At 44.4% G+C, this 12,414-nt stretch overlaps 1 protein-coding gene across 1 annotated transcript in view; it reads left to right on the top strand.

The window, feature by feature from the left end:
• LOC103544813 (uncharacterized) overlaps positions 1 to 10,578 on the top strand; it is a 44,032-nt gene extending 33,454 nt beyond the window's left edge. Inside the window, exons 3-4 of the mRNA XM_070583904.1 lie at positions 6,037 to 7,869; positions 8,437 to 10,578. Of these exons, the coding sequence (XP_070440005.1) occupies positions 6,037 to 6,159 (123 nt within the window). The 3' untranslated portion in view covers positions 6,160 to 7,869; positions 8,437 to 10,578. The remainder of the gene's footprint in view (positions 1 to 6,036; positions 7,870 to 8,436) is intronic.
• The last annotated feature ends 1,836 nt before the right edge of the window (positions 10,579 to 12,414 follow it).

The raw sequence follows: 12,414 nt of genomic DNA, 5'->3' as shown, positions 1-12,414 counted from the left end.
CAAAAACACAGAGCTCACTTCCCTACCCCGTGCCCTTTTTGATTGTTTGTGAAAGTGACCAGTTACAAAGGCTGGTCTAGTTCCTGCTCAAACCATTATTGTAATCCTATCACCTCCACATCCCATGTTAAAACTTTACAGACCATCAAGAGCATATGCTATAAAAAAAGTACTACTAAATATTGAAGAGTTTTCTTTGAAGAATATGTTTGGAATATAGATGAGCCCTTTGTGTCCTTACCTTAAGGCTCTTCATTCCTGAGTGAGAACTCTGCTTCACCGTACTTCTCAGTCTGTCAAGAGAGGTCAGTTCTTGGATACTTTGGTGACATATTCATCTTTTCTATTGGTGAGCTCCTTCTCCAGTGCCTCCATTTGGGCAGCAAGAGGTGCTCCTGAGCTTTGAAGAGCTCTCAAGTCTGTTTATATTCAGACACAACCTGCTGCTTCTTGGTTTGCATCTGGTTCTTTTTTTAAAATTTTTTTTTTGAGGAAGATTAGTCCTGAGCTAACTGCTGCCAATCCTCCTCTTTTTGCTGAGGAAGACTGGCCCTGAGCTAATATCCATGCCCATCTTCTTCTACTTTATATGTGGGACGCCTACCACAGCATGGCTTGCCAGGTAGTGCCATGTCTACACCTGAGATCCGAACTGGCGAAACCTGGGCTGCTGAAGCGGAACGTGTGAACTTAACCATTGTGCCACTGGGCCGGCCCCTGCATCTGGTTCTAGAGAAGAAAAAGAGAATTAATGATCTGATCCTGGAGACACAATTGACATAACCCATCAAGAAATACCAATAACTTGTTGGTTTGACCTTGATGGAATTGTGTATTTGTTTCTTAGAATCTAACAAGTTGTAAGTAAGTGTGTAGAAATTTTGCATACAAAAAGAGAACTGGACTCCAAGGACTGGTTCTGCACCATTCAGAGTCCTAGCCTTATCATGGAACACTGTTTGCTTCCTTAGGTCTCAGTTTTTTTCCAAAGTCTAGAAAGCATAAGCTGATCCTTCTGGGGTAGTAGTTATGTGAGTGGGAAATTTAGGAGATGGAAATTGAAATAATGGAAATTCACTGAAAGTGGGATTCAGGGGTCAAAAGTGGGAGCTAAGGAAACTTGTTTCTTCTTGGATCTTTTCTTGTTCTCCTGATCCAGTGGCTGTGACTTCATTTTTCTACCCAAGTACATGATGTTGGGTCTCGCATATCTCCTTTGAATGAGACCTTATCTCCTTCTCCCTTTCCCTCTCCCTATCCTTCCTGGACTCAGGCTAGAAGAGGTTAGTGGCATCTTCTTGAAAATTAACCTGAATCTCTTAGCTGGGAAACTCTAATAGAAAGAAGGCATAATTCACCCACCATTAAAACCTGTATGCCTCTTCTGCCATCTGCTGCTGCTTCTTGATCTCTTCCCTGTCTTTCTTCAGACTCACTAAGTGGCTCTGGATTTGATCCTATGAAAATAGCACCAGTGATATTCTTCATGAATCAACACTTTTAATCTCAACATCTCCCTATTTCCAAGGATTCACAACATTCCAAGCTAGGTTAATGATGGATCCACAAGTAAATCCGTGGGGATCCAAAAGGGCTTATGGAGAAAGTGACATAGAAATGGGAAGTGGGAGTGAATTAGGATGTGAGCGGGCATAAGGTGAAGGTTATATAAAATTAGAGTGCACAGGTATGAACCTAGAAGTGACTATGATTATAGTTTGTACCTAAAATGCGTCTGAAAAAAATTGAACCAATAGAGAGAAAAGAGGAAATAAGAGATGGAGAGTCATAGTTGCATTTGATTCCTGGTTCTAGTTATACCTGAGGTTCAATTGCATCCCTGCTTTTCTTTTAGTTTGTTAAATAGGATGATGAATCTCTATTTTGACAAGCTTGAGTTAGATTTTGCCATTTTCAGCCAAAAAACAGGAGCTGATTAATATTCCCAGATTTCACTTTTGTAGAAATCATACACTGTTTTTATTTGCCCAGATAGTATAGCCCAACTCAGACCAAAGCTCTATCTATCCAGGGCTTGGTTGCCATTTTCAATATTGTGTCCAATAATATTTCCTTCACATCCAGAAATCTCCTGGGGATTCCAGAGGGTATGTGTAATCTTATAGTAACACTGATGTTTCTATGTTGTGCAGGTAGTCAGGCCTTCTAATGCCTGAGAATTTTAAAGTGAAGTAGTATGCATTTGAAAGTAATTTTTACCAATATAATCCAGGATTGAAAGCTATTGTTTCATTAAGAATTGTGTTTAGAATACAGTAGTTAATTTTTCTGTAATAGTGCTAAAGCCAATAATAAAGAAAGCCACCAAAGGTTTGTTCCAAATTTAGACTAGACAGTAAAGGGTTTACCCCCTCTTAAGACATAGCATCTTCTTCATCTGCAGCACTGGCATTTGTGCTCAATGAAATCTTTGCAAACCACACACGGGAAGTGCTGGTCCTCCTGGCAATAGAAAAAGTCCGCTTTCCCTGTGCTGTCCACAGAACCCGATTTCCTTTGCTGGATTCTCACTCCTGGGCTCCAGTGTTAAGAGGATGGAGAACAAACTGGCTAAAATCCATTGGGCCGGATGTCTGCCTCTTGAAGTGGATTCTTGCAGAATGGACAGCACATGGCTCCCTTGGTGGATCTGAGAGTGACACAGCACTCAGTGATGCAGGCCTGGCAGAAGCTGCAGTCACAGAAGATGCTCACAGGGTCCTTCAGCTGCTCTAGGCAGACACTGCAGGTCATCACTTCCAGGAGGTTCCCAATAGTTGGCCTGTCACCATGACTGCTGTTCAAGGTATGCTCAGCAATTCCTTCTTAACTAACTTTGTGACCGAAGGAGCATCAGGTTAGGAATGTGCAAAAGAATGAGATGGGAAGGGGAGTTGCTTAGGATGGAGGGGGATAAATATGCTACTAGTGCAGGTCCCTAACGGGTCCCTGCAGATCCAGTCTCACCCTCTCCAATGTCTTTTCCACACTGTGCCAGAGTAGCCTTTTTCAAAATGGCACTCTCCTCTTGGCTTTTCTATTTAGCATGCCAGCAGGGTGGCTCACAGGACCTGGCCTCTATCGTCACCTTCCCTGCTCTCTCTCATCTGTTTCTCTCCAGCTGTGAGAATAAACATTGGTTGAGCATCAACTATGTGCCAGGCACTGGTCTGAGCACTTGACATATATCAACTCAACCGATCCTCACCACATTCCTAAAACATCACCCATTTCACAGGTGAGGAAACTAAAGTGTACAGTGGGTAAGTAACGTGTCTGGGGTCACACAGCTAAGTGGGTGGTGGAGGAAATACTAGAATCTAGGTGGTCCAGGTCAAGGTCTACACTCCTCAGTGCCATGGTGCAGTGGGCTCCAACTTCCCTGGACTTGATCGGTCCTGTGAACCTGCCACACTGTCGAACATCCAGGACTTCTCCCCAGCTGTCTCCCTCTCTATAAACCATGCCTCCCTTGTCAACTCCCGTTGTTCCTCAGGACTTGGTTCAAATGTCATCTCGTGAGCTGCTCCCAGTCTAGGGTGGGCATCCTAGCTCTGTATTCCAAATGCCTGTGTTTTCAGCTCAACTCTTTAGTATGTAAATCCACAGAGCACATTTGACTTGCTCTTTGTTGCATCCGCAGTGCCTGGAAGATATCAAACCCAAAATAAATATTACATGAGTTGATTAATTAATACAGTTGCCCAAAAAGCAATTTGAGAGGACTTCTTTTTTCTGATAATGGTGGTCTAGGACATTTACACCAACCTTCCTACTGAAAACAGCCATTTGTTTGTTTATTTATTTATTTATTTGAGGAAGATTAGCCCTCAGCTAACATCTGCCAATCCTCCTCTTTTTGCTGAGGAAGACTGGCCCTGAGCTAACATCCGTGTCCATCTTCCTCTACTTTATATGTGGGACGCCTACCACAGCATAGCTTGCCAAGTGGTGCCATGTCCGCATCCAGAATCTGAACCAGCGAACCCTGGGCCGCCGAAGTGGAACATGCAAACTTAACCGCTGCACCATCAGGCTGGCCCCAAAACAGCCATTTATTTTGATACAACATACTTTGCTTATGACTATAGAGATTTCAGATGTTACAAGGGCTATTGTGTCAAGAATTGTACTTATTCTGTTTGACTGTAAACATCAGAAATTGTTCATTCTGTAGAAGCTTCAGGGAGACAGAATTTGGCTCATTGTGAGGATTTCCTTTTGTTGCTTGACTTCACAATGCAACATCACTATAGCAGCAGCAACAACAAAAGAACTTTAAATGAAAAAACAACTCCCCACTGCCTTACACAATAATTGTACTTATTTCTCTGCACTTTTCTAGTGTTACCAGGATGCCTTTGGGAGCTAATATGGGAAACCATATCAGTTAACAGTGCTTGAAGGCCTGCTAGTGTCATGAGCCTTCTGCCACCCCCAGGACCTTCATGTGATATAATAAGAAAAGAGTTGGTTGCTTTGGATGGTTGGAGGGAAAACTGAGGTGAAAAGTCTATTTGAGTAAGAGAAAAATGAATGGACATCATTTTGTCTCCTTTCTCAAGCCCACTGAGCAATATTAATTGTTCCCTCCCCTCCACTTTTTTCCTGTCTCCTCAGGTATGAGGTATAGATATGTGATTGAGATGTAAGTCAGTCCTGTCTGCCTTTTCCCCTCCAAAAATCTGTAGCAAGAGAATTCATCCTGAACACAACACATGGTGAATAAGGGAGGGAGGAAGTGTGGGAGGGACAGTCTGGGTTTTGCCTGAGATCCTCTACCTGCTGCAACATGGAGTGGTTAACCTGGGAGAGATGGGAGAACCCCAGAAAAGAGAAAGGAAACAATAGTTTTACCCACTCTAATGTGAAACTTTCCCATAAGGAGCTGAAATAGACACCGTTCCGTTACATCCATCCCTTCCTGGAGTTGTAGACAAAAGTTCAGCTAAGTAATTGATATTGAACCTGCATTAATGCTGACCCTCCTCCAGGTCCCCTGCTATGATGGTGCAGCATCTCAATCCCTGATGCTTCCCTCACTCTCCCCACTAACGTCCTCCTTCATGCACATCACCTTTGGTGTTGTGGATTGAGAACATATTGGGAGAAAGAACAAGAGGTGATGTGGACTATCATAATGCAAAGAAAAATGCAAACCAAAAGTAAAAGCAAATGAAACAAAAATTTAAACACATTATCCAATTTTTGGTTTTTTTTGAGGAAGACTAGCCCTGAGCTAACTACTGCCAGTCCTCCTCTTTTTGCTGAGGAAGCCTGGCCCTGAGCTAACATCCATGCCCGTCTTCCTCTACTTTATATGTGGGACACCTACCACAGCATGGCGTGCCAAGCAGTGCAGAACAAACTCAGGGAGGGAGTCAAACAGACTGAGGACAGGAGGAGTGTGTGCCCTAGCTGACCCTCCTATTTTAGAAATAAAGAAGCTGAGCCCACAGAAGGAAGTCACTTCCCCAGGAAACAGAGAGTGTGGCATAGTTGGAGCTGCCTGACTCTGAGGCCAGTGGGTTTTCCACAGTGACACCAAAGGTGATGTGCGTGAAGGAGGACGTTAGTGGGGAGAGTGAGGGAACCATCAGGGATTGAGATGCTGCACCATCATAGCAGGGACCTGGAGGAGGGTCCTATTTCCAGTTCCCTTACTCCTCAATCTAAGCGGTGAGAAGATACTAAAACTTCTCCCCTACTCCACATCCCTCCACTTGTCCAAGCCCTATTCAAGAACGACTTCTTCATGGAACTTCTCTTATTGAGGCATGGCAGTAACATTTATTTCTGTTTCTTTGAATTCTATCAGTGCATACTCTGTGTGGAATTTGTATTCACTTGTGCAGGAGGTCATTGTGCAGGTGTCTTCCCCTTGTTTTATGTCGTGTGTCCTTTCTCTCCTATTAGACACACTCACACCCACCCACACACAGACATACACACTCATTCCCCGCACATTGTGAACTGGGTACTCACTCATGAATACTAGAACTGACTCTGATCCACTGTCTCTGGTTCCCACCTCAGGATCACACTCTCTGCAGTATTTCTACTCAGCTGTGTCTGAGCCAGGTACAGGAGTCCCTGCGTTTACTGCCAGTGACTTCGTGGATGACCAACCCTACATCTGCTATGACAGAGAAGAAATGAAGGCAAAGTCTTGCATTCAGTGATTGATGGAGGAGCTAAGTTACTCTGATGATGAGACCAAGATCTTTACAAGTTGGATGAAAATTTTCCCCTTAAATCTGAGAAACATGCAGTGATACTACAATCAAACCATGATTCATGGACTGAACAAACAGCACCCACAAAATCAAGTAGATTGGTGCCTGGGAGAAAGCAGAGGGAAGCACTGCTCACCACCTCACCCCCATCCTCAGGGACAGGAAGCCTCTCGACAACAGTTCCCATAGGGTCAGGTGGGACAGGCGAGTGTGCACAAGTTATCACATGAGAGTGAAGACTTGCCCAGTCTGGTCACATGGGGAATGGAGGCTGTTTGCTGTTACTCATGATTTCAGCAATTCACTGGTCATGGATATAAGCTTAGCATATATATTTTGGGGGCTGGAGGGGGGAACTACAAAAGTATAATCTAGTGTTTGTCCCCTGAGAGCTTACAATTAATATGGGGAGGCAGTCATACTTCTGGGAGCAGTTTGTGGACCCTTTGATGCACCAAGTGATGTCAAAGACTGGGACTTCCTTAAATGTCAAATGAGAAGCAGAGAAAATAGTTTACAAAAGTTCATAGGCGAGACATTCCAGTGGTCAGAGAGAGTTTCATGAACGAGATAAATAGAACTTTGGATAGAAACTGAAAGAGATTTTTGATTTGGGTTAATGAAGAAAATAAATAAATTTCAAGCAGGCAGAGATTAAAGTTCAACAAGGTGTGGGGTGAGATTTTCCAGCTGGGATCTCCTGGGAGCTGAGTTCATAGTAACTCGGGTCACAGGACAAGAGCTCGGGTGAGGAAGAGGATCTGGGTTTCCTCATTTTGATCTAAGAGTGTCTCACCCCAAGGGGCTGAGTAGCACCTCCTGTCCCTGCTCCTTCTGGAGCCAATGAGCAGACAACCTGTTGTGCAGCAAAGTCTGGGAGGGACCCTTGACTGTGGGAGGGCAGGCTGAGAAGCGGCAGGTGAGGTGGGAGGCTGGTGGGCTGCTGGACTCCCAGAGCCCAATTCCCAGGTGCCCAGTGTATGTGACAGCCTCTTGATCTAAGGTCAGATCCTCTGCTCGTCTAGGAGCATGCCAGGAGCAGGGCACATGAGATCTAGAAAGTACCAGAGTGCCTGGGGAGTGGGTCTCTTTCTGGTGGGACAAATTTTCTCAGGTCCATCTCCCTCAGGATCTTAAATTTCTTATAAGAGATTAAGTGAGAGTAAGCCAGGACCCAAATCTGAAGGGAGTGTGTGATGTGCATGTGTTTATCTGTGTGCGATTCACGTGTGCATATAAATATGTATGGGTATTTTTTTCGTCTGTGAGTGTGCATATGTGTGTGTGTGTGTATAAGTGTATACGGGCGTGTGTATGTGTATGAGTTGTGTATTTTTTTCGTCTGTGAGTGTGCATATGTGTGTGTGTGTGTGTGTATAAGTGTATATGGGTGTGTGTATGTGTATGAGCTGTGTGAGGGTGTATGCGTATATAAGCACTCATGTACGTGTGTGTTGCTCTGAGGCCTCCTCATCCTTGGCCCCACCCTGGCCCTTCCCTCATTTCCCCCACCCCTAGTCCACAGGTTGTAAGGGACAGAGCAGCTCTCCATCTGCAGGCAAGTAAGAGGAGGCTCAGGGCAGTGAGTGTTGGAGAATTGGCCCTCATCACACTTGGAGGAAGGAAATAGAAGGTAAATTGGTGGGTCCTGCTTCCTTTCCAGGATTCTGCTTTAGTAAAAGTCCTTATTATCCTCACTAAGATAGTAAGAGACTTGCATGAATTAAACCATTCAAACCTCATAAGAACCCAGTCCCATTTTCCGACAAGGAAACTGAGGCCACTGAGAGGTAACTCATTCTCAATTGGCTAAGCTGTGACTCTAAGAAAACAGTCTGACTCCTGAGCCCGAGTTCCCCCTCTGTTAGGTTGACTCCTGTCCTCTGTTCACCTGCCGCATTAAGGGTCACCTCCTCCTGTGGACTCTGACAGCTTCCTTTTCCCTACCAGGCACTGCCTGGTTAGGAATCTATTGCATTTCTCACCCTTCCTATAGATGAGTCCATGGGGTTTGAAGTGACAGGAGAGATGGTTCTGTTGGCTGATGGTTATATTTGCTGGAGGCGGCAGGAATGGAGGGTCACATCTGGGCTGTATGGAATCAATGGTGTTTATATTTGGGGTGTGAGGTGGGCTATCCTGAAGGGGTAATAACCAGCAATGCCATGCAGAGTTTATTCATCACTGTTTTGTTTCACAGCCCGAAAGCACAGCCGCACAAGGACATGAGAGACGGAAGGGTTCACTCATCTCCTTCTAATCCTGCTGCCCCTGACTTTTCTTCCAACTGCCTCCCTGGTAACATCTGCTCTCCAAGTTGAAAACATGAGGAGAGTTCTGGTCATATCCCTGCTCATGGGCACTTCCTCTGCCTGCTGCTCCCTACTGGGGCCTCCTGGATAGAGTGAGAGAAAAACAACTAGGATCGGAAGAGAACTTGATGTCTATGCTGGTAAGGAGAAAGCAGGATGTCTGTCTTCAGGAAAAGGAAGGGCTGCCCTAGAGAAGAGGAGTGAGAGGAGTTCCTGGTGGACCTTTAGATTGGCAGCCTCTGTTCCTTGCCATGTGGGTCTTTCGCTTCATCAGAGCCTGCAGGAAGAGAAGACAGTAGACAGACTAGCAAGACATAAGTCACAATCTTATATGATTCTAATCATGGAAGTGCCATCACTGTGGCCACATTCTGTTGGTGATAAGCAAGTCATAGGTCCCTCTCACACTCAAGGGGAGGAGATTCCACAAGCGACTGATCACCAGGACGTGGGGATATTTGGGCACCATCTTAGAATCTGCACAGGGTTGTTCCAGGTCAGAGAAGGCAGGAACCAGAGGTTGCAAGGCCTCTGCACTACATGTGTTCGTGCACAGGACAGACAGTCACTGAACAAGATCATTGTAACTGTGAGTCCTGTGTTAGACAACGTGATCTGCAGAGCTGAGCTGTGTTTATCAAAGGCGGTTCTGGATATAAGAATTATAGTGTCATTGGAAAGGTTTCTCTCGAGTTTATGTGAACCTGAGAGAGCTTCCTCTCGGAATGTTTCCCCCTTTACTTTCAGACCTCCCACGTCTCTAGGAAAACATCATCACTAAACTGAATTGGTTTTTCTTCCACGTATCATCCTGGCAGGCAAATCCTGGGTCCCACTGTTTCTTCCAGCTAGCTTTCATACAGGATCCCACAAAGTCACTTCTTCTGATTCCACTTTGTTGGTTTCTTCCCCTTCATCCAGGTGATTTCTGTGAGATTTTATTTCTCTTGTATTGATTAGTCAGCTACATTAGGAAATGAGTGTTCTCTGACTAAACTCCCCACTAATCTTTGGACCAAATGGGTGAAGTTTCCTCTCCAGGTCTCAGCTCACTTCCCAACTTCCCACACAGGGACGAGACAAAATTAGTGGGGCTCCTGGAAGGCCATAGATTAGCACAGTTCCTCCTCACGACAAGACATTTAGGTCACAAAGGGATGTACTTTAATTGTCTTTGTGCAGTGGGTGGCACAACATCTGGTGCATAGTTGGCACTCAATAGGTATTTATAGAACTCCACTAAATTGAACTCCCTGCCAATCACCCAAAAACTTATGAACCCGCCAACTACTCCTTAAGCTATGGGCCCAAAGCCCTTGTTTCTTCAGGTGGGATGCTGACCATCTGGGGCCTTCTCTTTCCCTCTGCATTTTTCACACGCTCCTGCTCCCATGACAAGCAGTTGAGTTTTACACTCAGAACTCTGGTCCTTTCAAGCCTTTTTCTCCATCCTAATATCTTCACTATTGTTCCTGCAAAGGTTTTCCCTGCCCACCCCCGCTTCTTCTCCATGTATCTCCGTTCATTCTCACATTTCAACCAGAGAGATTCTTCCTAAATGCGGATCTGATTAGGGTGCTCCCTGGCTTCATTGCCATCATGTGCTGCATGTTGTTCTCAGGTTAAAAGCCAAGGTTCTCCTCAAGTTGAGATGGCCTTTGAGATCTGGAGCGTGGTCACCATCCACTCCTGCTTTTTGTCACTGTGCTCTTCTCTAATCTCCACCCTGATCTGCTAACACTCCTCCACACTTGCAACGTATTTTCTCCATCTGAGCCTTTGTTTGTGATGCTCTTTCTCTAAAAGGCTTCCTTTGCCCACTTACTTGGATTAAGTCTATTCCTTAGTCCAAGGTCCCAGGTCTCAGTCCTGACTTTGATTCCTCCTGGAAGCTGTTTCCCAACCACTAATTATAACATGTTGCATGTGCCAGGTTATTCAACCCCATTGTGAATTCCTTGTTTCTCTTACTGAGCCCAGCAGAGAGTCTCTGTCTAGTTTAACTGCCTAATAAATGTTTGCTAAATGAATGTGGATTTTTCTTTGGTAAGTCAGAATTTATTTTGAATGAGTAATACATGCACAAGGTTTTAAAAATTCATATAATTTAAAAGGGTATACAGTGAAAAGTAAATTTCATCCTGTGTCTGATCGACAATTCTTCCCAATTCCTTCCCTGGACATAATCACTGTTACTAGTTTTCACAGTATCAGATAGAGATTTCCCTTTTTATCAGGTGGTATTTTACCACACATTCTATTTGCATCTTTGTTATCAATTAACAATATATTCTGAGATTGTTCTATTTTTTTACATATAAATCTGGTTCAGTTTAAGATATTGATAATGAGAATTCTGTCATTCCTGGTTTTTAAAAATTTACTAAGTATAGCATAAATCATTCTATTCCATAGTAATAGTATTTTATCTAGTCACAGGGTCACCCAGATTAAAAAGTTCTTTTATTGTCCAGCCTCCCTCGAGGCTAGTTGTGTTTGTCTGACTAAGCTCTGGCCAATCAGATGAAGCAGATGTAAAGTTGTAGGTTTTGTCCTTAAAAGGAGGAAACTGTACCTCCTTCTCTGCTTTCCCTGCCCTGCTCATGGACCATGGACATGCTCTTAGGTACCTTGGGTCATGCTAATAAGGACAATATCCCAGGGACAGCAGAGAAAGAAGGTCATAGGAACCTGGATGCCTGGACAACCTCATGGTGCAGTCACCCTTGCAGCCCTGGACTGCCTGCCTCACTGTCATGTGAGACACATAGAAGCTTCATCCTGTTTAGACCACTGTTATTTGGGTTTCTACACACAGCTAAACTAATACATATAGAGAAAATAGGACTTCCGAGGAGTGGGTGGCTGTGGTGGTCTCTTCTGGAGATGAGCAGAGAGAGATTTATAGAGTTCATCAATGTGGGCTCCCTGGGACCTTATTCTACATTGGAGAAAGGGGTGCTGGACCATAGAGGGCAGCACAGGGACATTAGAGACTGTTACTTTCCTCATCTTTCTAGCGATGTGCACCTGATTTGGAGGGGTGTCTGGGCTTGAGGGATGTTAGATTTCGGAGTCTCTGTTTCTTCACATCCCTTCATGTCCTTTTTAAAGAGGGATCCCTAGTTCATTCCAGCCAGGATGAGAATCGCTGCTGGAGGTCTCTTCCTCCTCCTCCTTCTGTCTGATAGCAGGGACTGTGGAGGTTGACATCTAGAGAAGCAACCTCTCAGGTAGACAATAAATGCAGGGTTATTTGTGATTGGGTTCCATGGGGAGTCTGTGCTTCCCCAACCTAGCTTGGACAGCCAGCCTTGAGACACTTGATCCCAGTTTCTATATATCCTGTTGCCTTGTAATCCAAAAATATATATTTCATCACTTCACTATATTCTGTTGTTACCAGCAAGTCACTAGGTCCAACTTAGTTTCCAAGGGTGGGTATTATGCAAAGGCTGGAATACCAGAGGATGGGAACACTGGGGGACTCTTAGAGCTGGCCAACCACAGGGTGACTTTGGGAACCAACTGAATGCATAGCCTCCACAGAGCTGTGGCTATGAATGCAGAGACTAGAATAAATACAGAGCTTAGGTTAAATGGATTTGGTACTCACCCCAAAAGAATTAGCATCAAAATTATGATCCCAGAAAGGTGACCCAGTCTTCCAGGTAATTTTGGGATTAAAAGATGGAAGTTTTAGGTGAAAACCTAAAGAGATAAGGAAGTGAAAAGAAAGCCAGCAGTTCTCATAGTGAATGTTGTCTCTTATTTCTCAAATGGACCGCAGAATTTGCATAGGTATTTTGGGTTAATAGTTGCATGGTTTAATAATCAGCACGACCTTAAATATCTTAGGAAATATT

Source organism: Equus przewalskii, chromosome 19, assembly GCF_037783145.1.
Source record: "Equus przewalskii isolate Varuska chromosome 19, EquPr2, whole genome shotgun sequence".
Taxonomy (NCBI): Eukaryota; Metazoa; Chordata; class Mammalia; order Perissodactyla; family Equidae; genus Equus; species Equus przewalskii.
This window is presented reverse-complemented; position numbering and strand designations above follow the sequence as displayed.